At 40.2% G+C, this 27,721-nt stretch overlaps 2 protein-coding genes across 4 annotated transcripts in view; both read right to left on the bottom strand.

The window, feature by feature from the left end:
* The window catches only part of KLF3 (Kruppel like factor 3), a 40,045-nt gene extending 17,692 nt beyond the window's left edge, over positions 1-22,353 (bottom strand). Inside the window, exons 1-2 of one of the 3 annotated variants that reach the window (XM_027836216.1) lie at positions 22,228-22,353; positions 8,136-8,231 (exon numbers count right to left, since the gene is read on the bottom strand). In XM_027836216.1, coding sequence (XP_027692017.1) covers positions 8,136-8,192 — 57 coding nt within the window. In that variant the 5' untranslated portion in view covers positions 8,193-8,231; positions 22,228-22,353. Of the gene's footprint in view, positions 1-8,135; positions 8,232-12,051; positions 12,435-18,152; positions 18,176-22,227 lie in introns of those variants that run through there. The other 2 variants (XM_027836218.1, XM_027836217.1) reach the window with 2 other exon arrangements.
* Positions 22,228-26,390, bottom strand: LOC114023805 (protein turtle homolog A-like). Its single transcript, XM_027836615.1, has 4 exons — positions 26,328-26,390; positions 23,150-23,298; positions 22,947-23,092; positions 22,228-22,645 (listed from the first exon to the last, which is right to left on the bottom strand). Exons 1-4 carry the CDS (start codon positions 26,388-26,390, stop codon positions 22,392-22,394), a joined length of 612 nt encoding a protein of 203 aa, XP_027692416.1. The 3' UTR covers positions 22,228-22,391.
* Between the last annotated feature and the right edge of the window lie 1,331 nt (positions 26,391-27,721).

Genomic DNA, 27,721 nt, shown 5'->3' with positions numbered 1-27,721 from the left:
ATTACAGGACCAAGGACCCAGTACCACAATAGAAAGCATGAAGCCAAAAATGGCACCAGGTTCAATGCAAAGTCAACAAAAGACTATAATAAGGAATGTACAGTGAGGGTTTAAGTTTATGACATTGCAATTAAATACAGCACAATGGGCACAAAAAAAAAAGTTTCCATCAATCTGAGGTCTCGCTAAAGACAAAAAGTCTTGCTTGGATCATAAACTTTATAAAAATGAAGAACAATTTCTAACTGTTTTGATTCAGCAATGAACAATTTTCCTCTCATAGTTTTCACCCCTTTTTCTCTCTGTCCCTAATAAAACTGCAAGTAGCTAGAATCTTAAATTAAGTGGAATTTCCCCCTTTTTATATTGCCTTAAGGAAAAGCAACAGATTAGATGAATAAAAACAAAAAACACTCAAAACTCAGTGATCAAAACACACTTTCAGATCCTGAAATGAGAACATAGTACCTAATCTTTCATATCTTTAGAGATTCACCATTTACACCTAAAAAGACTAGCTATACACACAGCTCCAACATCTATCTCTAAAGAAAGACTACAAGGCAGACTGGCCTCAACATCACCATTCTGAGTACTGCATTCCATTTGGTCTAGGGTGTAAATGTCTTATACTTCTGAGCTAGGTGGCGCAATGGGCCTGGAGTCAGGAAGACCAGAGTTCAAATCAGACCTCAGATACTTCCTAGTTGCATGGTTCTGGAAAAGTCACTTTGCTGCTGCTTGCCTCAGTTTGCTCATCTGTAAAATGGGGATAATAATATTACCTCCCTCTCACAGGGTTGTGGTAAGGACCAAATGAGATAATAATTGTAAAGGGTTTATTAGCACAGTGCTTGGCACATAGTAAGCCCTATATAAATGCTAGGTATTATCATCATCATCATTATCATCACACTGCCTGTTATGATGAAAGACTTCATTAATCCTCTGGAGGTACCAACCCCTTAAGAATGACTATAGCCTAAATCCATATATGCATACACAGAATACGTAATATACACACACACACACACATACTCACATGTCTGTCTATGTGTATAAACATATACACACACTGCTAAAGCACAAAACACCATGAAAAAGTCCCTAATTTATTTGAATCAATGACTTTTTCCTACTGAAGACTATTTAAGCCTAACATAGTGACAGAAATCAGAAATACCTGCCAACCTGTGATGAAATACATACATATGGTACTTCTGCCTTCTCTACATGTCTGTAGAAGATGTGGATGGATGGCCAAGAAGCCAGGGAATAGGATAAGGACTCTGTGGGTCCTCTGGAGCATCCTATGCTTATGGACTTCCTTGTGCCCCATGTATATTACTGCTAGGCAAATAAGACATGCTTCGGTGGTTGTAGTTGCTGGCTCCCGCTATCCAATGTGGCAAGTTTCAGGGAACTAGGAATTTAGGTGGGGGAGAATTTTCAAATTTAATAACATTCTCAAATTTTTTGAAGCATAAACTAAGGGAGGAAAAAAAAACACAAATAAGACAAAGCTTCATAAACATCATGGGAAGTCTTGGCTTGCGCCTTGGTTTCAAATGAATCCCCTCTTCTATAACAACTCATTTTCTTCCTTGAATACTGGAAACTATTTAGGGACACAGGGGTCACAAGGACAAATCACAAAGTTTAAGACAAGATTTAGCTACACAGGCCTGTGTACATGACTAATTATTTCAAATCTTATGGTACCACAAAAGACAAGCAAATGTCATTAATAAAACTGTCTAAAGAATTTTGCTGAGATGTTTACCTGGACCTTATAAAAGATGCATTTATTTTAATTATTTAGGTGAAGCTAATAAGCAATTATAATTAGCTTGGTTTTACACCACCACTTAGTATTATCTTCATATTGTAGAGAATTCTCGGTGTGCAACACAGTTCTCCCTACTGTATGACTGATGAAAGGTTCACAGAGTGCGTGTACGTTGGGTGTGTGCCCCCATCACCTGAGAAGCAAAGTTATAATTCATCACCTACCCATCTTGAAACACTCCCTCTGAAACAAAGTCATGCAAATTACCAAGAGGGCACTGGCTCAGAAAGAAATCAAATCAAAAGCAAGAATATGGAATATTACTAGAGAGAAAAAGAACTAGCATTTCTACTAATGGCCATAAAAATGTATCACTGACGTAACATTTGAATGTGGAGGGGAAAAAGTTTTTAAAAAATAGCAGACCTTAAAAAAAAAAAAAGTAGTTTGCTCAAATATAACTGCATTTTTAAAGGAAAACAATTAAGGAACCCTCTTCTCAGGCCACCCACTGACCAAACTAAATAAAAATAAAAAAATCTTCACTTTAGTTACAACATATTGGTTTTAGGTTTAACTGTTGAAAAAAACAACAACAAACAATTAAAGTCCATTTTATCCTAATTCCTGTGCATGCCTTAAAAAAAAATCCTTTAAAAAGGGGGAAGGTCCAGAAGATTTAAAAATATAATTCGATGTTCCCCTCCGAGTACTGCTACATAATGAAGATTCCCTAAATTTCCTTTTCTTCAGTGTTGGTTTAGGAATCCATCTTAACATGCGGTTGCCAGAATTATATTTTTCATGAATAGATGGAGCTAATCGGGTCATGACTATGCTCAAATAATTTTCACTGGTTCCCTATTTCCTGGAGAGTAAAGGTAAAAACGCCTTCATCTGGAGCTCCAGGCATTCCACAAGCCAGCCCCCCTCTTGGTAACTTTCCAGCCTTTTCTCATGTTACTCCATATAGTACCCTATAGCCAAAAGGAATTCCTCTCTGCTTCCCAAAACGCACACTGCACTCTCAGAGCTCCATACCCTTCTCACACTATTTCCCTATGTCCTTTCTCCCTCTTTTCCCACTGACTTTATGCCTATCCTTAAAGCCCAGATGCTATGCCTGCTCCTCCACCCTTCCCCATCCATGAGACCAGTCATGACCTTCCTATAGGACCTCACATAATATTTTGTTCCATAACTGTTAAAATGATCATGCCACATAGTGTATTTCAGATGTCTGTGGTTATGCTTTCTCCTCCCCTTTAAAATTTTTATAGTCCTTAAAGCATATCAAAGCTCAACACAGTGCCTGGCACATAGTGGGTGCTTAAAACTTGTTTACTGATTGATTAAAGCAAACACTTCCCTCCCCATGCTTCCAATCCAGTCCATGTGAAAAACTCAGCCAAGTTAATTACCAGTTACAAAAAAATGCAAACAAAATGTGTACATTATTTAATTTTCATCTGTTTGAATCAGTAAAACTGACATTAAAAAAACCCTCTGCTCAGTTTACCTCTCCCACTTTCAGTTTCTTCATCTGTCAAATGAGGGTGTTGGGACGAGACAACCTCTAAGGTCCCTTACAATTCTGCATCTATGACTCTGTTATTAAGAGTTCCTTTGTTAAAGCTAAAATACTCTTGGATCAGAAAACTGTAATGGATAGGAGGACTGTCCCCAGCAATGTCTAAGAATTTAGTTGCCATCACATGGGTGAAGAAAAGAATATCAGAGTATCTGAGTTCAAATCTCAGTTCCGCTTGCTGACTGCCACCTACCTGGGCAACCTTTGGCAATTCTCTTAATCTCTCTGGGCCTCGGTTTCTTCACCTGTAAAATGTGAGGAGTTGAACAGGGCTTTGTTTTGTTTTTTTCCTGGCTAGGCAATGGGGTTCAGTGACTTGCCCACGGTCACACAACTAGTAAGTGTTATGTGTCTGAGGTCACATTTGAACTCAGGTCCTCCTGAATCCAGGGCTGATGCTCTATCCACTGTGTAACCTAGCTGCCCCTTGAACAGGGGTTTTTAATCTGAGGATGATGAACTTGTTTTTTTAAAAAATATTTTGTAAACTGCATCATATCATCTTACTAAAAACATTCTGAGAAGGGATTCATAAATTCTGTTGTACTGCCAAAGTGGTCCAGGTTACAAAAACTGATTTAAGAAGCCCCAATCTGTAAGATTATCTTCAGCTCTAAATGACTGATCCTTTGTTAACTATCCCAAATGGCTGGCTAGCAGGTAATGGACCTCCTGACTCACAGAAAGCTGTGCTTGCACGGGGTCTAACGCTTTCCTTCTCACAGCACAAATCTCTACTTCAAGGAGGAATTACACAGCCCCTGAATAACAAACAAAAGGTCCTGGCAGTTGGGGGCCCCAGAACCACTGGCCCAGCCGCCTTGGGATTCTTCTCCCCCTTCCCTTTCTTTTTCCAGGGCTCCCAGTGGAGGGAGATGACTTTACCGCTGGAAGGATAGAGCTGCTATTATGTTCCAAAAGTAAGTGAGAGGACCCGGCAGCACACTGCAGCTGGGGAATTCCAACTCTCAGTGTGTGGAGAAGAGCTCTGCAGCCCATGGAGTGAAAGGAAATTCAGTGCCTCTTGTCTCACAGGAGGAAAATTAATATCAGAGAGGCTAAGTGACTTAGACCAAGATATCTTAAAATATTTTTTCTATTGAAATCACATTTTTTGCATTTAAATACAAAAATAAAATATTAGTTTACTTAAAACACAAAAAAAATGTTTTAAAAACAAGTTCATGGTTTTCTCAAATTAAGAACCTCTGATCAATCCCCACATTTTACAGATGAAGAAACTAAAGCCCAGAGACGGTAAGTAAATTGTCGAAGGTTATACAGAATAGTAGAGCCAGGATGTGAACCCAAATTCTTTAATTTTGATTCTAATACTCCCACCTCCCCCCACTCTACCAAGGAGGCAATTTCATGGGTTCCTTCAGGCAGAAGTTCACCCAGGAAAAGGGTGGACTTAGGAAGGAAAAGAGTGGACCTCTTCCACATTACCACCTGTATACATCTAAGAGAAAGATTTAGCCCAGAAGAACCAAAATTTTGAGACTGCTTGTTAACAGCCTACATAGGAGCTCTGCCAAAGGAATTCACTGTTTCTTTTTTTTAAAAAGAAACATCCATATTCTGAAATTTCAAAGTAAATGCTATTCTCCTTCCTCAACTTTTTTCTAATAAAAGTACACTTTTAAAATTCATTAAAGAAAAAGAAGCGAGTGCTACTTTAATTCATTAAAGAAAAAAAGTGAGTGCTACTAGATATTAGGACAGGATTCAAGTTATCAAAGGAATCTTGAAGTCTGGGTGGAGCTCCAATACCAGGAAGGTGTGGTTTATTTATAAACAAACAGAAAGTAGGAAAAGCAAATATCACACCCTTCTAGTTAAACACAACCACAGAAAGGTCTCTTTCAACCAGACTCACCAACTTTATATAAAATTCCCCTGTTAGAAAAGAGTAGAGAATAGTAATAAACATAATTTTAGCTCCGTAAGGGGCTTGTTGGGTAATTTTTTTTTCTTAAAATCACAGAAGGAACAAGACTTCAGATGTCATCTCCAGGAGAACTCTATAAAGAGAATTTATTTAATACTTTTTTTTCCCCTTTCCACCTCCTTCAATTTCAGTAACATTCCTCCAGGGCTTTTGTTTTAGTTGCAATGGAATCCCAGGGGTGCCCATTCCACTCTCAATTTGGCTGGTTTTATAGAATCCTTTAGCTCTGTTCCAGTTCACAGAGCTCAGGGTGGAATAAAAGGGTAGTAGTATTCTATTATAAAGTCAGAAATTTTATTTTTCTCTCCCAACTCTGAGGCTTAAACTACCAAAAAAATCTCAATAAACCCAAGTCAAGCTGAAAAGCATTTATTAAGCACCTACAGGACCAGGTTTGTTTTTTTTTAATGTTTGTTTCATTCTGCACCTAAGACAAAGAGTCAAATCAGAAGAAAACATATTTGAAACTGGGGATAGAAAGCCTTTCTGGGCACAAATTGAGTACCCAGCTTCAGCAGAAACTTCTTAAATTCTTATTTCTGTAGAATAAGAATTAGCATTTAGAACTATGACCCTGAGGACACTTTAAGGTCAGAGAGGTCAAATTTAAACTCACTGTCTTCTGCCTATGAAGGGAATATACCTATTTTAAAAAAATATTCAACTAGAGGAATTCCCCTCTATATACTGAATATATACTGAAATTTTTACTGTATCTAAACCAAGTTTCCTGAAAATTTTAAGGATTCCAATCTATTTCTGGGTGAAACAAAAACATACATGGAAAGGAACCATCAGTTAGTTGCAAAGGGACACAGAGAATACGTGTATTTTGATTTCATTTATGATAACAAGTTAGGATGTTACAGAAACCAGTAATAACTTTATAATTCATTTTATTTCTGTTTTTTTTCGGGTTAGGTGAATTTTCTTACTCTCAATTATCATATTAACTTAGCAATATAGGTCTTTGTTTTTGCTCTAAACTAGACTCCTGAGACCAATTTCCATGCCTGATGCAAAGTGCTGGAAGCACACTGGATAAAATGCATCATTTGATCTGCATCATTTACAAAATTAACCCTATTTCCTGGTACTGAAGTTATTTGTATCTTAACGTACTGCCTGACATTTAAGGACTATCAGCGTGGCTAGGAAAAGTTTATTCCTTGATTTTTCCTAGTATTATTCAAAAGTTCGGAGAAGATCCCCTCAAGAGTTAGGGAAAATAAAAATGGAAGTTTTCTACATTATCCTACTAATGCTAAACAATTCTAAGATTCTTCATTTAAATATTAATTTTCATTGCTAGCTTCCCTGAACCTGTTCAAATACACAATTACTCTATGCTCAATAATAAAGTCTCATTTCTTTCAAGACAATTATTGCTTTATGCTTAATTGTAGGCAATTGCATTATATTTCACTGGGCTACTTTACAAAGATTTTCTACCAAAAATTACAAATAGTCATATCTCAGGCAACTCTCAGTTTCTGCAGCCTCAGAGTGACCCCCATGTGTCTTGCAGGATAAACACTTTTGGCAGGAACAGCCATAACCAATACATAAAGATGATCTAATTTTAAAAGCTTCTCATTACCAGCCCTTGGTCCAAGTTTTTCCCCTTGTGAATATTTTCCAAGCACATGGAAGTAAAAGAAGGAGAGAGAAGAAGAGAGAGTAAGAGCTGTTATTTAATACTGACTAAGCTGGAACCTCCCAATGCTCAACTATTCCCCCTTCTTTGAAGCCTGGGACTTTTACCTAGTTAACTCATTCAGGTTACTCTAAGGCCAAATAACTAATCAGACAAAATGACTGGTAGCCAAAGCTGCCTAAAATTTCCTAAAGGTATTCATGAAAATAAAGGATAGCTTAGCCAACATGGCAACCAGGGTCAACAGATTCGAATTTTGCGTTAAGTGTTATAAGGAACAGATGAACAATAGTAATAGCCTGGATTGATATAAGCACTTTATGGCTAACAAAGTACTTTTTTACAACAACCATCAACATTCCAATTTTACAGATGGCAAAACTGAGGCAAAGCAATTCAGGGATTTGCTCAAGGTCATTCAGCTAGAAATCCGGGCCCTGTCACAAGATTAACCTAGAAAAGCAAAGATTAGTCCCATGCACAAAGCCAAGGTGTGTCCTGGCCTGTCAGTAGTTATTTAGATTTTTCCAGTCTTTATTCAATAGTTACAGGTGATAGACGTCTGATCTGAAGAGTTGTTTTAACAATGCATTTTATACCTAACACGTTTTACACTTAATGGAAATACAGAAACAGGAATGCCAGTTGCAAACATTATAGTACTATATACAAGTCACTATCAGATTTTCCCACTATGTAGTTAACTAAAATAAGTCTTGAGTCCTTCACCGTCATATCTAGTGAGCTAAAGAAGCTTATTACCCATTTCTCATTACCAGTTTTAATGAGAGCTCCCCTAAAATCAGAATGATCTGGGTTCAGGACCTACCTTTGACCAATATTAGCTGTGGAACCCTGGGCAAGTCACTTAATTTCTCGGGTCTCTAGGCAACCAGAGAAGGTGACTACCTGTACCAGTAGAGGGACTTTGCTCACCTAGGAGTTCCTTATACCAATAAAATCACAGGGCCAGTCCCATTACTAATTATCTAAGCATTTACTGAGTTACCACTGGTGGTTTTGGGAAACCTTCTACTCAGAAAAACTTATCAGGGAGTTACCAATACTTTTAAGCAGGAACAGAACAAAAGAGCCCTTTTGTAACACAGAATCAGAAAAGTAAATCTTCCATCTTTGAAGACCTTACCACTGAGACAGGATCCATGGCCTCTTGCTTAACAGGGACAGGGTCAAACATCAGCATTCTTTTAATTAAATCCTCTAAGATGTTCTTGTGTTTTGTCTAGAAAACAAAAAGAAAGGTATACAGCTGAAACCACCCAAATTGATTCCTAACATAAACTGGTACCCCAAAATTAAAATGAAATACCCCCCCCACACACACATACAATATGTATACACTACTAGGAATGTCTGGAATTTGCTTCCTTTACTTAAGAAAGATGCCACTTTATATAATCAAAACCAGACTGTAAAGTCCCAAGCAGACGATAAGTCAACTAGCATTTCCTCCAGTGAAATGTACAACTCCCCTTTTCCTACCCACCCCAATTCTGAAAGAGTGTGTGAAGCCACTTTTGAATAACCAAGCAGGCCTGGCTTTCTCTTACTACAGATAAAGACCTAATCTTAAAGCCCACAAAGAAATTCACAGTCTGGGTCTACATGCAAAATGAAATTCATGGGATATGGGGTGTATCACATCACGTTTGTCTTCACCATCTAGGGAACTGCTACAGAATTGGAATTACCTGGAATACTGGCATAGGCAAAGGCGAACTTTGTCCTGGGGCTCACACCCTGTATTAAGTCCAAGTCTTACACACACGTGCTAAATAGACCTAATTTATCTACCTCTTCCAACAGATCTCACCTTAATAAGTATAGCACAGCCCCAGAAGAAAAAGTTCCCAGGTCAGAAACCAGTAGCCCTACAGGAAGAGCTAGTCTAGCTTCGGTATGCACTCTGATGCAGGGCACAGTTCTTACCTCTGCCCTAGCTCACAGGGTTGTTGGTAAGGATTAGATAATTAGACATCTAAATCAGTCTCTAAATATAGTGGAAAGGGGTCAGCAAGATGGTAAAGTCAGCAAGTTAATTAAGGCCTTCAATGCTGATCGTTTGAGAGCAAAGTTGGCTCTAAAGAATTAGGTAATATGGAATAGTAGAGAAGGCCTGGACTTGGAGACAAAAGACATGTGACCAAATCCCACCTTTCCCATTTTCTGTACTCTGGATGATGATGGGCAAGTCAATCACTCTCTCTGGGCCTCAGTTTCCTCATCCGTAAAATAAGGGAGATGGATTAGACGACCTTTAAGGTTGCCTCTCCATCTGGAACCTATGATCCATAGGAGTCTGTATCAAAAAGAAGTCAATTCCTTCAACTCATCCAGTATCCTTCTGTCACTCTATTTCTAACACCTTAGGCATCTCACCACCTACATACACACAATCTGTCAACATCTCCCAAATGGCCACAGAATAAACAGACCAGACACCTTGGCTTGCTTTTCCAGACCCTCCATAATCTGTCCAGCCAGTCTTATCTCTATTATTCACCTTCAAGAACCCTCCTCTCTAGCCAAAATAATTTATTCAATGTCTCCCCTAAAACACATCTTGCCTTTCCTACCCTCTGCCCTTTTACCCACACTGTTCTCCCTTCCAGAAACCTCCCTATTCTTCCAAATCCTACTAATACTTCAAATCCCAGGTCAGAATCCATCTTCTCTAGAAAAACTTGAACCACCCTAAACTCATCATTCATTTCTGTGCTCCTCTAGAAATTACTCACCATGGAAATCATTTATTAATTAAATCATGCAGTCTTGGTATTCCTCTTGTTTTCTTGCACTACTATTTAAACTTCCCATTTAACTTATGTCTTATCTTCACAACCAAAAATAAGCCCCTTTAAATGTGGTAATTACTTAATACTTCCACCTCTGTGCCTAGACTTAATATAATATTTGCTGCTTGAGCTGATGCTTGTATTAACGATCTTCTACACTTAAATCAACTTTCTAACTTCAGTGTTAATATTACAGCTCCATGGCACAAATTAACTACCTTTAGAGAAATAAATACATAATAAATAAGCTGTTTTCATGACACTGGTTATCACAAGGGAAAAAAAAGTCCAGCACAAAGCACTAGGTCCATAAGATCACAACAGATTTCCTTATGCTTATCTAAAGTACATATCTAAAGTACCACCATGTTTAACAAAAAAGCCCAAGGGTGTTATCTGGCTTACTCGATCCATAAGCCTAGCAGCATTTTGTTAGAAGTTAGTTTCTTCTGTAAACTAATATTAGACTTTTAGGAGACTATCACAGGATATAAATGCAGCAATACATATTTACTGATGGAATATCACAAAAAGACCAGGGAACTAAGGAGAAGTCAAGGTATGGTCAAACAGAACACCCTGAGCAATCATGAATAAGAAGAAATAATACAAAAATTATTAACAAAAAAACCATCATTTTCTGATGTGGTTTGGAATTTTTAGAAACAGCATTAATCCTCTTGGCCCAAAATAGTTGATGGACTTTCCCCCAGAATGTCCAGTCTATATCTCAGAAGTAATTTAGGCACTGGGGAGTCAGGGCTGTTTATGTAACATGGTTTTAAATAAGGTGTGTGTAGTGTTCTAGGGTTGTTTAATTAAATGGAATCTGGCTGCAGAACTTAAGTCTTCCTATGTAAGACCTTACACTCAATTGCCTTTCTTCTTATGTCCAGTAGATGGCAGGCTATATCCATCCAAACACCATGTTGCCTATCAAGTAAGGTTGATTTATGCAGGGGAATTTTAAATCACTTAACTTTAGTTAATAGACTCTATTAAAGAGGTCACCAGAGATATGGAATATGCCTCCAAGTGTATATAATGCTGTTTTCCCCTTTATGAAAGCTTCCTAATCAGTTACACTTGTATTTTAACTTTTTTAATCAATTTATCCACAATCAAACCAAAGTCTGAATTATTTAACAAAACAAAAAAAAAAAAAAAAAAGAAAAAACCCCACCTTTTGGACAAAAAAAAAATAAACCTTCCCTAATTTACAGGATTATTAAAGTTGAATATAAATTACACTTCAAGCTTTCAAGGAGAAAGGAGTTTAAAGTGAAAATTTAGGCCAGGCAACACCAAGGTAACACGAAAATAGAAACAAATGTTTCCTTGTCAAGGAATCCGAGGCAGCATGGGGATGGGGTGGGAAAAAAAAAATTAAAGAACTCTAGTACTTTGCCCCAAAAGGAGGAAAGGCAGCTTTTCAATTCCCTTTACATTATACTCTTATCTTTCAAAATTGTCAAGGCGAGAGCCAGTATTTTGCTAAAAATTTAGTAAAATGCTTGTGTTACTCATTCAGTGAACTTTTAGAAATGGTACCATTCCCATTATCTGGTCTCCAACTCCTTTCCAAAGTTCCAAAGTGGCCCCAAATTTATGAAAGGATTGAGCTCCAAAGTTTTAAAAGTCAGCTTTTCGGAAGTCAAAGATGCACTTTCCCAAAGAAAAATGTTATTTACTGTTCCTTCAAAAAAAGCCTGGGTAACCCACAGTGTACTTCCATGGTCCCTAAGCCTGTGTTCTAAGAGCAGAGGACTATTTGGTGCAGAAGTAGGAGGGTGGTTTTTTTGCTTTTCTCTGCCTCCAAGTATCTGGCCTTCCTCTCCAGGCCGTGAGTGCCCTCCCACTGCCCCTGGCCTTAAGTCGTCTTGTTATTGCAAAATCTCACAGAGGTACAGACTGTCCTTCCCCAACATACACCATACGCTACAGAAGTATTTCTCCCTTTTAGTCAAAACCCATTCTCCCTCAAATTCAGCTGGTCTTAACTAGGTATTAGGAAGAAAGCAATTTGAATGACTTAATATGTAAATGGAGAGCAGAGCCTTTACCCTTCCGAAGATGTTAAAATAGCAAATAAAAAACCAAGTTAGAAGTAACAAAATCAAAACAAATTCTGGCCATGTAGGGGAAGGTATTCTTGGGCAAGACAGTCACCGGTAAAGCTGGCCAGTTTCACCTTATGCCTTCTCCCCTACCCACCCCCACCCACCATATCTCCCCCCCCCCACTTACTTGACTGCCAAAGACTGTAAAAAGTTCCAAGTTTTCTTCACTCTAGTTCCCACGAAAGTAGGCGCTGGATCCCCTACCCCAAACATCATCTTAAGTCAGGCCCCATCTTTCCAATATGACAATGGAAAAAAAGCTTATGGTTACTTGGAAATTAATTTTACTTCTGTGACTTACTATCTTCAGAAACCACAAGCCTGGACTGTTTGCATGAAACTAAAAAGCATATGGAACATTCTGGGAGTCTTTGCTCTTCATAAATTAAAGCAGTTCTTTTTGCATTAAAATGTCTTAAATGGAAATAATAGTTAATTATTTCGTTTCAGATTAAATACAATGATCCAGTAAGTAAACTCTCCCATCCTGTCTCCTTTCTGTTGCCCTCTCTCTCCCTTCGAACAAGCCACCCAATTTTACTTTCCGGGCTCCCACCCATTTTGCTACACCCAATGGATCCAGGCCAAAGCAGTCCAACTTGTCCAAACAGGACATGGCTTTTGATAAGATTCTGCCCACACCCTGTACTTCGGAAAGACAAGTGAAGCAATTGATTTTGCATGTAAATAAGGACAGGTGCAAAGGTAAAGTCCAAGCAAAATCCCTCCCTATTTCTAGACTGACGTCTCAGAAAAGGAAAGAAAAATCCACACACAGAAATCCTTTATCAAAGGTCAACACTCAAATTCAATGCCACCTTGTTAGCAGCAATCCACACCTTCTTAAACTTTAGCAAGCACTAATCATTTTCCCTACTAAGGTTACATACTGGTTTTCTTTAAATTGTTTGACAATTTTCCCTTTTAGGGTCCTGGGAAGCTAAGAATTTGTAGCCTGCTTTACACAAGCCCTTTCCTCAGACTGTGTCTCACAAGGCTTCAAGTGAGAGTTGATTAGGCTCTTCTGTAAAGCATTATATAATCAATTCTAGAGGGCTCACAGCAACCCTTCAGCAGATCACATCATTCCTCATCTTTCCCTGTATTTAATTTTTCATCTTTGCCTACCACATCTCACTTGAACTGGAGACCCACCCTGCTCCACCCTGGAGGGGACCCCACCCAGTGTCCCACCCTGCTGGGTGTGGGAGGATGGGAGGGCCTAATTGGCTTCAGTCAGTAGCCAGTTCCTGGAAATTCCGGCCTGAACAGGGATAGCTGGCAACCTTGTAAATAACCAAAATGTATCATCTTTGACTGTGGTAATTTATTGAAGGCTCCTGAAATGTTTTTTTACCAAACATCCAATGGACTTAGGATGAAAAGCAAGGGTCTATTTTTATAATTGTCCTTACCCTCTAAGAAACATCGTAAAGCTAAAAACAAAAACATCTGACATAGAAACAAAAAATAAAATTCAATGTCAAGAAATAAATCCCTTATATTTATTTCCCCTCTTGCCCACCTCCCTCCCCAGCTTTCCTATTTTTTCATCAATAGCACACAATTCTCCCAATTACCCGGGCTGGAAACCCTGGGGATCATCCTTAATTCCTCCCCTTCCCTTCTCTTTCCTTCCACCCCCCCAAAAGAACTAATCACATCTTCTCAATTCTTCCTTTGTCTTTCCTTTCCAAAGCCAAAAACCTAATCCAAGACCACATTGCCTCAAACTGAGATCAGTGCAGGAGCCAAAGATGCCTGATTATAACCTCTCCCACCTGCAGCCATCTTGCCCTAATCATATACCTTATAACATGATCAAAGTTCCATGTTTAAAAATCTTTACCAATATATCTCCTTTCCTTTCCTCCCATGGAACATTTATTAAGTGCCTCGAGTGTGCATAGCAATGCACAACAAGTTTCTGATATTAGGCAAAACTAGAAAGACAGAAATATCTGGATGAATTTTCAAGCATAAAAGTAACATGACCAGATTTACACACATGATAATGGGATGTCAGAGCTGAAAGAAAACTTAATAAAGGATTCATTTTCACTACCATCCATCCCTCTTTCACACTTAGATGGTGTTTGAATGCTTTCCTTTTGTGAGGTAGGTAGGCTATATATAGTATTTATCCCTATTTGTACAGTCAATAAGTCAGTCAACAAGTATTTATTAAATCAAGTCTGGCTTAGGATAATAGCTCTGACGTGCCAAGTATTTCTAGTACAACCCCCTCATAAGAAACTAGTCAAGTCTAGTACCCAGGGAAAGAGATCAGAGATCTGTTGGCCACACAGGGTTGTTGTGAAAAAGATGCTTCAGACTTCAAAATTCATAAAATGTGGATCATTACTTGGAAATTATTAGAGTAGTCCAGGTAATAAAACCCAACAAATACTTAAGTATGCATCTACTACATAGATGACTATTAGGTCCCTGAGACGCAAAGGCAAAAACAGTCCATGTCCTCAAAGAGCATTTGTTCAAAGGATGGGGGTGGGGCAACAGGTACACAGGTAAATATGAGCCAGATAGAAATTTAGTTAAAATAGCCCTCACAGAGTTTACATACAGCCTAGTACCATTCAAAGGAAGTTTAAAGCCATCCTTTAAGAGTGCAAGATCGAGGCAGCTAAGTAGCGCAGTAGAAAGAGCACCGGCCCTGAAGTCAGGAGGACCTGAGTTCAAATTCGACCTCAGACCAAACACTTGACACTTACTAGCTGTGTGACCCTGGGCAAGTCACTTAACCCCAATTGCCTAAAAGGGGGGAAAAAAAAAAGAGTGTAAAATCTACAAGGAGTAAATGTGAGAAAATTGATAGGAAAAAAAATGGGCAAATAAAGCCAATGCACTGAGGAAGGAAAGGCAGGAACAGTGACTTCCTGAGGTTCTTCAGGCAACGTTATCATCTTAACCAGTAAGAACTCAATGGGTACATTGCTCTTTTCCAAAGAAGTGGAATGGCCCTTTCTAAAAAATGTTTGTAACCAGGAGATGGTAGATAAATGGACACTTGCAGTTCTAGTATTCACAGCTCCTAGGCCATGGCACTTATGGCTCTGAGGACATGTAGGAATTTAATATTCATAGAGTCACACATACATGTAAAGGGAGAGAAGATGGACGGATGACTTTTAGCTTAAACTCAACTGGGGCAGTACCTCAATGCCACCCCTCCCTCAAAGTAGTTAATTATAGCCCCAGTCCCATCATTCTTGGATTAATAAATAAGTAAAAGAAACAATCTAGGCATCCAAACTTAAAGCTATCTATTATTCTGCTTCTCTGACACACCTGTACTTTTGTCCATAAAAATCCAAGGGAAAAATTGGCAGCTTTATCTAAGTCAATACGGAAATCCTCACTGTAATTCTATGAAGTTGGAAGGGTCAGGCACTTTCATCCCCATTTTAGAAATGAGGAAATAAGAGGGACAGAGGTGGAAAGACTTGCCCAAGATCAAACAGCTTGTCTGAATTGTAGCCAGGACTAGAAATAGGCCTAATTATTTTAGATCCTTCTATGTAATGAGGACCTTGCAGCCCATGCTGTGGCCCTATCTTTTAGGTGAAATCATCCTATAAAGAGGCTCTTTTTTGGCAGTTCAGTAATGACACCTCACTGGATGGGGTCCAAGAAAAACTTGCCTTCTTCTGAACTCTGTTCTTTATCAGTATCATAGCAAAGTTCCAGGGCAAGAAATCAGATTGTGAATGCTTTTTTCAGGTTTGATCTCTGAAGAACTTCACATATCTCAACCTTACACATAATAGGTATATAAGGGATCACTATTGAATGAAATGAACCTCAAAATAGACTCCTCCCCCCCCCCAGTCTGGTTATAAAGAAGATCATTAAGCCTATATTCCTGTTACTTGACAAAGAGAGCTTTTGCACTATCATAGTCTTAAATGATTAAAATTAGAATTTTATTTAATAAATTACTAATTACTAAAAATTATCCTAAACAATTAACAGGAACAAAGTTAGACAAAAACTGATCTTCTAGATTTGATAAGAGATGGCCTTCACTTTTAAGAATGTTTTCACAAAGTGGTATAGGAGAGAGAAGCACTGGGGAGTGTCAGGATGCAAAATACTGAAACAGATAAGGGAACAGAGTTAAGTGATTAAGCTCAAAGAACAGTAGTTGGGAAAAAGAATAAAGAACAGGAGTAGGAAGGGAAAAAAAACCCTTTATTTACAGGCAGCCCTTTTTTTTGTGTGTAGAATGTACTAAGCTAAATGACTGTTTGACTCACTGATATTCTGAGGTCAGTCTGGTTCAGGCCAAATTCCTTAGATTTAGGTCTAGACTGGCCCCTAGTCATCCCTGGGGACAACTCAGGCCTGCCAAAGATCATCAACAATCTCAAGGGTATCCCAGAACCAACCTAGGTCCCTCTAGATCTTCCAGATGAAGAGGCTGATTCACATTCCCCTCTAATTCTGGACTACACCCAGGGATTTGGCTGGAATGGGCCAGCCTAAAGCATGTAAATGGTTCAATGCTCAATTAATTTACTACATTTTACTACTGTCTGTCTCTCATCTTTTCTTTCTTTTTTTTTTTTTGGAGGTGGGAGAGATGATGGTAAAAAATGGGGCAGAAAAAAAATGGAAGGAGGCAATACTTTGCTTGAGTGTGCAATGGGGGGGAGCTCCCCTATTTTGTTTTGTGTTTTTTAAGTACCAATTTATTCTAAGACTAAAAAATTTCAACAAAGTTGTTAAGTATACAGATAACTTCTAAACTGCCCAGAAATATCACATTTTCCAGAGTTTATATAAGACTGGTTAAAAATCAATACATTCTTGTATAGAGGTATATATAGCTCATCCAGACTTTTGATTCAGAAACAGTAGATTTGCATAGCACTGTCTCCTTTATTTTAACAACCACTAGACTCCAAGGAAGGAGGAGAATGGAGGGGGGAAAAAGCAGTGGCTACCTCCCTTAGACAATACCCTGCCTTATCAGGGCAGACTGCTGTCTGGTTTCCTGTCTCTGCACTGGAGAGAAGAAACAAAGTCTAGTAAAGTGAACAGATCAGACTTCTAAAAACAAGTATGCTGAATAGTGTCTAATAATCCTCTCATGCACATGGACTTTAAAATTAATTTGGTATGGAAACACATAGATAAATAAACCAGGTCTTAAGTTTTCAGGAAGAAATCCTGCGAAATAAAGGAGCTGAATGTTTGGACCAATTTCAACTCCTCTTTAAAGAAAAATGCAAAAACAGTGCCATTTCCTAGTTTTTAAGGATGAATTTGCTTTTTTTTTTTTACTTGCTCAAACAAAACTGGGTCACCCGTGAATAGATCTGACAACAGGGTATGAAGTTAGCATCTAGGAAAGCTGAAAAACAAACAATTCAGCTTGTTAATTTTATAGAAAGATGGGGATTTAGAGAGCGAAAGGAGGCGGGACATAAGTATCCAAGGGGATTTCACTAGGGGAGAACAAAGATGAATGGAAAAATGATTAAATAAATGTGGATTTTTCTCAAGAGATGAGGCTGTTGTTGTCCAGCATACCAATGTTTGTTAGTAATTAGAGTGACTGTGTACCAGACATCAGTAAAATTTCCCCACATTATTTTTGAGTTTATCATTTAGAAGTTCGCTAAAGTTTTATCTTGCTGGTTTATCTATCATGTTCCCTCTGAAGCTAAGGATCATTATTAGATCCCCCAAAGGGAAACAATGATTAGGGAAACCTATTCAGGATGAGTTAAACTTTGTCTGAAAGCATGTCTGCCAAATACCATATTTTGGACTGGAAGCAAGCAGCTTTAGAATGAAAACACAAAAGTTTCGATTTTTAAGGGCTCTCCACTCAAAAGATGGCTTAAATCTCTAACGTTTGCTTTCCCTTTTCCCAAAAGAAAGCACAATTTTAGACCTTTTCCAAAATCCCATCTTCTGCTAAGGGAAAGCTTAGCTTTTACTTGACATACTAGTTTCCAACATCTTTCTTACCATTTAGGTCATAAAGTGAAGATGAGGTGGAAACTGTGCTGTCCTAGATTATCACAGGTATTTAATGAGATTTTTCTGATACTGAATATAAATTATAGAATATTATTTTCTATAAAACTTTATGGATGAAGACTATTACACAGAAGGATCTAATCTCATTCTATAATGCTCTCCTACTGAAAGAAAATTAAAAACCCACTAAAGGTCAACAAAGTCATAAAAACTTACCAAAAATTAAGTTATTTCTCTTCTAACCAAAACTTTTTCTTAAAAATTAGTTTCTGTAGAGGTAAGAAGAAAATAATTTGTAAATGTACATTTTAAAAAAAAAGCTAAACTGAAATGTTAAACTGCAAATAGTACATAGAAAAAGAATTATAGCAATCCATGGAATGATATATAAAAGTGGTCAATGCTCCAAATAGAAAAAATTCTCCTTATGAAGTTCTTACAGGACCCAAGAATTCCCAAAGCATCATGAATAATTTTCCCAATTTCCAGCTTTCCTTTCCATTTTTCACTTTTAATCCTTTCCTGAAGTCAGACCCAGAATAAAAAATCTTGATGTTCCCTTAAAAAAATTATCTTGGTTTTTCTTCAGTCATGCAATGCAATTTAAAAAAAAAAGTATTCTTCAAAATGTAAGCAGAGAATTCAAGATGGCCAAGAGCACCTGAATCCTCCAATTAAAGAGTAACCACCTATGTCTGAACAGTTATCTTGTGTTAAAAACCTGAACAAAGTAGACCATCTTTTTCAGGTGAGTCTTCACTCCATCATCTGCACAAAACTACATATGGTTAATCCCAATCCAAAAGTGGCATCTTCAGAGCAGAATACATTTCTCAAAACAAAAACCACCCCAAGAGAAAATAAAACAACAAAACCCTCAGAAATCTCCCCAGATAATGCATATGCATCAAAAATCATAATTTGGGATTAAAATAATAATGGAAAATTTATTCACACATATAAACACATTGAAGTAAAGGGGTGTGTGTAAAAAGGTTAACTGACTTCTCATTATGACATAATACAGGCATCTTAAGCAATCATGAGTGTGTGGAGACATGATAACTCCCTGGGTGGGGATTGGGAGTTAAGGGGCAGGGACAAGGGGCCTGGTCTGGGCTACTGATCTACCAGAAAACAGCCTGAAACAGGAAAGAGCACACATATGCCACTAGGAATGTATGACGCAAACCCCAGCCTTGAAACAAAGAACAGGAAACAGCTCTGCTGGCTGTGCTGGAGAGAAAGCACAGAGAAACATTTAGCCAGCCCTCCCTGACCCTATATTCATGAGCAGCTGGAGTTTTTAAAACAACAACAGGGGGTGGAGGTGTTTGTTAGATGGGTGTGAATAACAACACCATCCTATACATGGGACCTACCCTATTTACAAATATAAGCAACCACATACAGTAAACACCCCAAGTGAACATTCAGACAGGAGAGCCCATCATAATTAACACCAGCCTTCCCTCCTGATTTCTTTTGTCCCTTTCTCCTTCCTCTCAAGGAGCAAGTACCAAGTGGTACACAATTTTTCAGTCAGGTTGCCCATTACTTTTATTATTATGGCTTATAACAGGATTTTTTGGGGGGGGAGGGGAGAAGAGGTTGATGACTGAACGAATAAGTGAAGAACACAGATTATAGATCCATTCCCAGCATTACTATGAACACAATGGGATCACAGTTACTAAAATACCCATCGAATCAGGTTCATTCATTCATTCATTCATTCATTCCTGGTTCTGAATTGCCAAAGCAATAAAAAAAAAAAAAAAAAGGTAGGAAACTCAGAATTAACCCTAAATTTCACTGTATTGATTAAGTCACATATACACATAAACTCACACACATATACCTGGAATTTCATTAGTAGAGATGTTGTGTGATTTGTTAGATAATACTAAATTTATTAATGGAAAAAAGGTCATTTTTAAAAAAAGCATTCTTTTAACTACATGACCCTCCACCTTCATTACCTTTCTTTACTTAAATTATTCCTTTGTTGCCTCTTAGAAATGTTGGACTCTGCTTTCTTTAGTTAGATATTTAGGAAGCCATGTGTGGAGACATAAAAAACAAACCAAAAAATGGCATCACTGTGACCATAGTAACCAAAAACATTGATCTGGATTTAGAAACTTTCCAAATTACAAATTAAGGAGCTACATTTCTATGGATAGCCATATTGTTATTTTGCTATTAATGTCTGGATTTGATGTTATGTTATTCTCATATGGTGGGGTTTTTTAGACTTGTTTTCCTTTATTCAAACAAAAGTCAAACATACAAAATGACTTACAGTATACTGTACATCTTCATGGACCACATTACAGAAGAATACATTGGAAGTACTAATATTTTGCAGAATAGCTTCCTAGCTTTGAAAGATGTGTAAACTTGGTACCCACAAAGTTTAAAGGAATTAAAAAAAACTTTTCAGATTTTTACAACAGCTAAAGTATTACCTATGTTTCAAGTAGTCACCTAAGAAATTCATCCCTCCAAAAAAAAAAACAAAACCCAAACCAAACAACAAGAAAACCCAACCCCCCCCAAAAAACTACTGAATTCCCAGTACTTTAGGGATGTGTTACTGCTTTCAGACTAAAAACACTCCTTTACCCCCAAATCTTCCTTAGGGGTAGGCAGGTTATCAAACCCAGATGTTACTCACTAATATGTAAAACACTAACATGTCATAGTTATTTTGTGGAAAAACCTGATAGGAGCAGCGGTTCTATTCATTTGATAATGCAGATCTAAATGAAATCACAGTACCTCTTTATATTTTTCACCAAGATTGAAAAAAAAGAGGTACAGAATGGTGCAAAGAAAAATCCTTCGGCAAATAATAATGTACCTTAGAAATTCCATCCAAAGGGACCAGTTGAGGCTAAGGTATGGTAATGCCTGCCCGTGCTCCAATCAATACCCAAGATCTCTTTTCCAGTTCCCCTGACAGTGAGCTACTTTCTTCAAAAAGTCTTTCTCAATTTTCCCAACAAAAGTGAAGGAGTCATATTTTTTTTTAAAATTGCAGTGGGGATTAAAGAAAAATCCTATTTGTCCTGTCCTATATAAGTCAAGGAAGGGGGGGGGCGCCATCTCTATAGTATACGCATCTATATCACACTATACAAGTTTATAGTTTCCTATCGATGGCCACACACATGCAATACACAGATGCTATTTTAATCCCGGAGAACACTCTGAAATTTGAAGAGTAATTAGGTTGCCCCACGAGCACGAAGGTAAGTGTCCAAAAAGCACACGATGCAAAGGCAGGGACTGCGGCAGCTTCTCCACGCAGGGTACCCAGAAAGCTCCATGGAGGACAAGCCGAAGACCAACATCAAAGTCTCTTCCCCCCTTCCCAAGGAGGAGCTGGGTTTGGAGAAGCTGGACCAGCGCCTGCCAATTCCAACATCTCCCCCCACCCCTTACCCCCTCTCCCAGCCCCCCGGGTTCCGTCTCCTGTAAAAGTGCTCAGGAGTCCCCCACCAAGTTCCTTCTGGGCTCTCTCAGAGAAGCAGCAAAGCCCCGAGGAAAACTTCCAACACTGTCCGAGGCCGCCAACCCGGCTGGGGAGGCAGAGAGAAGGGGGGAGGGTGGGGGGATGGGGGGAGGTGAAGGGGAGGAGCAGGAGGGAGAGGGGTGGGGGAGGGAGTTCGTGTGTGTGTGCGTTTGTGTGTCCAGTCTACCTTCCTTGAAACAAGGTTGCAACACACCAAGCACACAGATTTCTACTGGGGAGGGAGGAAGAAAGGAGGAAGGCAGGGCCGGGATGGGGGGGGAGGAAGGGAGGAGGGAGTTAAAGACCACACAGGTGTAACATCTTGGGTTCCCTCCTCCCGTCTCTTTCCATCTGCGCCCCCCCCACTTCCCACCTTAAGCCCGGTCCCTGGCATCAACTTCAGCACCACCTCTTCTACCCCCGCCCCCGACAAGCACCCCTTTCCTCTGCCCCCACCCCCAGCGCGCACACCACCCGCTACACCGCAGCGGGGTAAACCCCCGGATTTGCAGTCTCTCTCTTACCAATCCCACACTTTCGACCACGAAACCCAGGGCCCTATCCTCCCCCTCCAATGCAATTATCTGTTGCACTTTCTAAAAAAAAAAATTGCACCCCCCCACACTCCCTCTATCCCAACACGTCCACGGAGGGGGGTATGCACGGAGAGCGACGAGCGCGCAGCTCCGAGGGTCGGTCTAGATGCATACTGTCTCTCTAGAATTATATATGTATGTATGCATCCACGTATATTTGTCAGGGAAAACTTACTTTGAGCGCCGTAGTGCTGAGCGCAGCAGGCAGGAAATAAAAGCCCAGGATCAGGGTTTCCTTTAATCCCCCAAATGCAACAGTGTCAGCGGAAAAGTCCTGCGACCATGCACGGCCGCCAAGGCTGGGGAGGAGGAGGTGGAGGAGGAGGGAAAAGAACGGGGTCAGGAAGCGGCGGGCCCCGTCTCCAGCGGGATGGAGGTGGCTGCCTCGCTGGCCGGCTCGCGGCTGCCCGGCTCCGGCTCGCGGCTGCCCGGCTCCGGCTCCGGCTCCGGCTTCGGCTCGCGCGCTGCCTGCACCGCTCTAGCTGCTCGCTCGCTCGTTCTCTCCCCGCCGCGCTCAGTCTCCCAGGCTCCTGGCACCGAGTCCGGGGCCGTCACATGACGCCGGCGCCGCTCGCTCTGCGAGCCTCCCAGGGCTGGCCGGGTAAGTAGAGGCTGGGACCTCGGGTGGGAGGGTCAGGGAGGGGGAGAGAGGGAGCCGCCGCCGCAGCCCGGGCAGGGCGGGGCGGGGTCCCCACCCACTAGGGTGGAGGCAGCGGCGGCGGCGGCAGCCGAGAGGGGTCGGACGAGTCACTCACACAAACACGCACGGACTCCCTCCGCCCCTCCCTGCCACCCCGCCCTTCCCTCCTCCTCCCTCCCTCTCCTCCCCCTCCTCCTCCTTGCCACCCCGCCCTCTCCTCCTCCCCCTTCTCAGTCACCCAGGGACAGACTTACAGACACTCATTATTATCCGGAGCCGGGGTTCCGCCCCAGATGCCAAACTTGCCCTTCCCTCTGCTGCTGCCGCTGCTGCTGCCGCCGGGGGCCGCGGGGCATTAGGCGTGCGTCCGGCCCGGCGCTCCGAAGGATCCCCCTCCCTCCTTTACCTCCTCCATGCACACACCCACACCCCCACCCAGCCTTCCCCCTCACCCCACCCCGCCTCCCAAACCTGCTGCTGCAACACCGCCCAGGGCCCAAGGGGAAGGAAGGGCGGTGCTGCCCGTTCCGAGGCGTAATGGGGCTGCTGCTGCTGCTGCTGCATAGCTTCCAAAAAACACACCGAGGTTGTGGGACACTGGGCTGTCTAGAAGGATAAATCATCTGTCGCCCAATGGGAGGGGTGGAAAAGGCCAAGCCCTGTGGCTAATGCGGGCCCCTTCTTGGGATGATGAAGAAATGAAATAAAATAAAATTACAAAACCTATAAAAAGAGCCCAGGGGGTGCGCAAGTGGATAGAGGAAAATTCATCTGGAAGAAAAGGTTGGGGTGAAGGTGGGGAGGAGAGGGAATGAGATTTGACCGAACCAAATCTAAGGAAACTCAAGAGTTTCAGGTTAATACGACATCCTGTTTGCAAGCTGCCTTCTTTGTGCACTGGGGCTCTGGGAAAACTCTGCTCCGTCCCAGTGAATGAGGAAGGGATGGGGGAGGGGTACGACTGGTGACTGGCCCTGGAGTCCCCGTTTTGCAGCTTTCTTGTCTTCCCCCCCCCCCCAACCTCCAGGGGTTTCTCTTTTTAAGAGCATTGGAAACCCTTAGGCAAAGCATCTTCTGGTTGAGCTCTGGAGTCTAAGATAAAAAGTCCTCTGTGATAACTAATCAGTACGTTTTTCTTCCTGCTACACATTTGTCTGAAAACTTTCCCCAAAGTGGGTTCAGGTTCACCCCCATATAAAACACCAACTCGTGAATTTGGCAGGATGGAAGGTGGGGAGGTGGGGAGGGTGGATGGGGGGGGCAGGAGGTTAGCCTCAGCAGCATTTCAACTCAAGCCATTCCAGTGGGAAGAGACCATGCCCTGCGTGTACTTTTTTCAGCTTGCTTCACCATGTGTGTTCCAAGGATGGTTGCAGATACTGCTCTACTTTATTTGGAGTCAGGGCCTGGAGAGTAGCTTGCTTGTGTATTTAATGCCTTTTGATTTTCTTTTAAAACAGTATTAGTGTAATAACGAATGCAATAAAAAGAACAAAGGACAAATTGGTTCAATTGTTTTAGTGCTGTGTAATATTTGAAAACACCCCTGCTTCCATCTATGGCTTTTTATTGATTCAAGATGTTTTAAAAGGCCTTTAAGTTCACCTTTATTTTGCTCCTTCCTCTAGGCCCAGTACTACATAATATGCAGAAATATGTTATAAACCTAGTCCTAGAGCTACATGCTATTCTAACAACAGAGGATAATCTTAACATAGTGAAATTTTATAAGTATATTGTACATATTAAAAAATTACTTGGAGACACAAAAGCAACTGAGTCACAGTGGTGTAGCACGGTAGAGATTGGTACACATACCTTTGAAATTTGCATACCTGTAACTCATATCTTTGAAATATGTCTATAAATTATGTATAACCTATGACATTTAAAACTTAAATTATTAGTATTTTGGTGGGGTAAAAGACAAATCCAAAGTAAAAACTGAGTTCCCACAAAAATGCATGCAATTGATTTACAAACCTGTAAACTTGACTCAGAAAATTTGGGGTCCAGTCATTAAATAATTTAGGGCAAGTCAATTACCTTTCCTAAGTTCAAATTTCCTTATCTATAAAACGAGGATAATAATATTGACCCCATTTACCTAACTCACAGGCACTTTATAAAATGTGAAGTGTTGTGTAAATGTGGGTAATAAATATTATTTAAATGCTGGATATTATTCTTATTAGGTCAAGTCCATTGAATACTGGTGACTGATGGAGTTATTTGCATTATATATTTACTCACTGGATTAATTCAAAGCAGGCTTAGAGTTGGAAACTTTTGTCTATAAAAATTTCTTTTCTATCATTCATATGTATGAATAGGCCAAAACTGATTATTAAGTACCTTCTGTATTCCTGATTCCGTGCTAAGTGTGGACATATTGAGTTTGTGGTCCAGGAAAAATAGAGATGAGATTCAAATAGGAAAGGGGGAATTTGGAGACCGACAGCTGGAAATGAATTAATGATTCATCAATGAATATTTATTTAGCACTTATCCCATCCAAAGTAGTATGGAAATAAAAGAAATGCAAGTCATAGTGCCTACCTTCTAGAGGCTTACAATCTGGTTGGGCCAACAAGAAAACTTCCAAGAGCTCTTGGAGATTTAAAGCTATCTGATCCTATGACCTTTGCACAAGGCAGTATAGGAGTGACAGGGATAATAAATGTTAAAAGTTCTGAAAGGGGAAAGATCACTGTGGGCTTCAATGGATAGGGAAGATTTCATAGAGAAGGCTTGAGGTAAGCTTCGAAGGATGGATAGAACGTGGACAAGCAGAGAGAGAGAGAAATGGAAAAGGGAGTGGGGGTGGGGCACTGTGAGCTAGCTAAGCTATAGTAGTCGAAGAGGAAATAATAAAGCATATTTAGAGAAAGGTAAGTTGCCTGACTAAATAAGAGGAGAATAGTGACAACAGATTGAGGTCAAATTATTTTATATTTATTTCTCTGTGTAACTGTTGTATCTTCTAAGTAAACTTAAAAAAACTTCTATTTTGCCTTGGTATCCCCAGGGTTTAAGGACGCATTGCATTGCACATATTAGGAATTTAATTAATAAATGGTTGAATTTAATTGAGCTGAAAGTGGCTGATGGCTGTGGGGGAGAAGGGGGAGGTTACAAGAGGAGCTTGTGGTACAACCCTTGCTCTCAAGGACCTCGCCATCTTGTTGAAAAGACAAGACTCGAACACATGAAACAATTAGAGAACGATTGAATAAAATAGCATATAATAAAGTGCTAAATTAAATATAATCTTGGTTTGCAACCTATTATTCTTATTGGCACAGGGGTGGCTTACCCTCCTTACATTCAGCCATCCAATGGGTGCTCCAAACATCTGGACTTTCCTCCTAGAGTACCCAAGAGCACACTTTGGCCTAGAGGCTCGAGGTAGACAGACAAAGGAATATATGCACAAAGGTGGTAGCAGCCACGCCTTCTCTTTCCCTCCTTTTCCTCTCTGACCTCCACCCTACCCCACCCTGCTTAATGAGGGAGGGAGTGAATGAAGGACTCCTTTGGACTGCTGATTTCACTCCCTAGAAGAGATAATAAATACTGTTGAGTATCTCTTGTGTATGCCACACAGTACAAAAATTTGCAAAGTGGCTTTTTACCTGCCCTAAAACTTCAGAAGCCCCCTTCCCATGTACCCAGGGAGGGGGAGGAGGAAACACCATGCTGCCTTTGAATCTGGTTCCTCTACTTTCAGTAAATAAAAATGTGTTTACTTTAAAGCCCTCTTAAAAAAAAAAAAAAAGGAAAAATGCAAACCACTGTAGACAAAGCTTTAGTTCCTTCTTCTCAAGAAGCAGAAATATACTTCCTTGAGCACAAGGTCCATTTCTGCCTCTCTGTTTGGCTTTTCACCAGGATCTGGTGATTAAATGTAAGACTGGAGTGCACCTAGGCTGTGAACTGAGTGAGAAATTGCCTTTTTGACACAGCCAGCTTATGGGCAGTCTTCATAGGTGTTAAGGTCCTTCATGAGCTAAATTGTTGAAATGGGGATGTACTTTTTTGTCATCATTCTTTTCTGTTTCCCAGCATCTCTAAATAGCAGGGCCAGTTGTTTTGAAGAGTGCCTATCACTTTCCGCCTTCATTTCCCATGGGCACCCCGCTTCACCTCCCCTCCCAACCAAGCCCGTTCCCCACTCCATTTCAAGTCCTCTGCAGTGTGTTTTGTTCCTCGTGATGGTCTTCATTAGAATTTGCTTTATTTAGGGATCCAACATTGCAACAATCGTGATGTAATCAACAATGTTATTCAACGATCCATCCAAATATCTTTTAATATGTACTCCTTATATACACGTATTTTTATTTCCAGTCTTGTGTCTATTACATGCTTTGCAGCTACGTGGCAAAGTCAATGGAAAGCAAGTATTGGAGGCAAGAAGATCTGAGTTCAAATCCTGCCTCAGACACTAACTGTGCAACACTAAACATGTCACTTGAATTCTCTTAGCCTCAGTTTCTAATCTGTAAAATGGGAATAAATGATACCCTCTACCCCAAAGTGTGATTGAGAAAATTAAATGAGATAATCTATGCAAAGCATTTTGGAAACCTTAAAGTACCATAAAAATGATATACTAGCTATCATTGTCCTAGAAGTGTAAAATTTCTGGAAGTTTTGAAACCAAGCTTTTTTCCCCCTTGGGGTTAAAACAGAAACCTGAGCTTCCCCTAGGGATCTATAATATAATCTTCTAGGCAGAAAATTCTGAACAAAGGTTGAGGCTGTCCCCAAAGGGAATTTTGTGCTTTGTGTTGTTAGAGAGTCAATCCTCTTCTGATCAGAATTGTAGAGACCTCAGTGGCAGTGCAAGTCCTACAGTGTCATGCTTTGTTTCTTGCTCCTCCTCCATCTTCAGAGTCAAATGCTTGCTGGTCTTTTCTTTCTTTCTTTCTTTCTTTCTTTCTTTCTTTCTTTCTTTCTTTCTTTCTTTCTTTCTTTCTTTCTTTCTTTCTTTCTTTCTTTCTTTCTTTCTTTCTTTCTTTCTTTC

Source organism: Vombatus ursinus, unplaced genomic scaffold (genome assembly GCF_900497805.2).
Source record: "Vombatus ursinus unplaced genomic scaffold, bare-nosed wombat genome assembly UNPS02014818.1, whole genome shotgun sequence".
NCBI lineage: Eukaryota > Metazoa > Chordata > Mammalia > Diprotodontia > Vombatidae > Vombatus > Vombatus ursinus.
Note: the sequence above shows the minus strand (reverse complement) of the source record. Positions and strands in the feature narration are given on the sequence as shown.

Excerpts from the sequence above, each read along its gene's own strand:
- LOC114023805 (XM_027836615.1), bottom strand. The coding sequence starts at position 26,390 with ATGGTGTTTCCTCCTCCCCCTCCCTGGGTACATGGGAAGGGGGCTTCT. Across the intron at positions 23,093-23,149 it reads CAGCAGGTTTGGGAGGCGGG|GAGGGAGGGGGATCCTTCGG; the intron begins GTGGGGTGAGGG and ends GAGGAGGTAAAG. Across the intron at positions 22,646-22,946 it reads CCGGATAATAATGAGTGTCT|CCCTGGGAGGCTCGCAGAGC; the intron begins GTAAGTCTGTCC and ends TTACCCGGCCAG.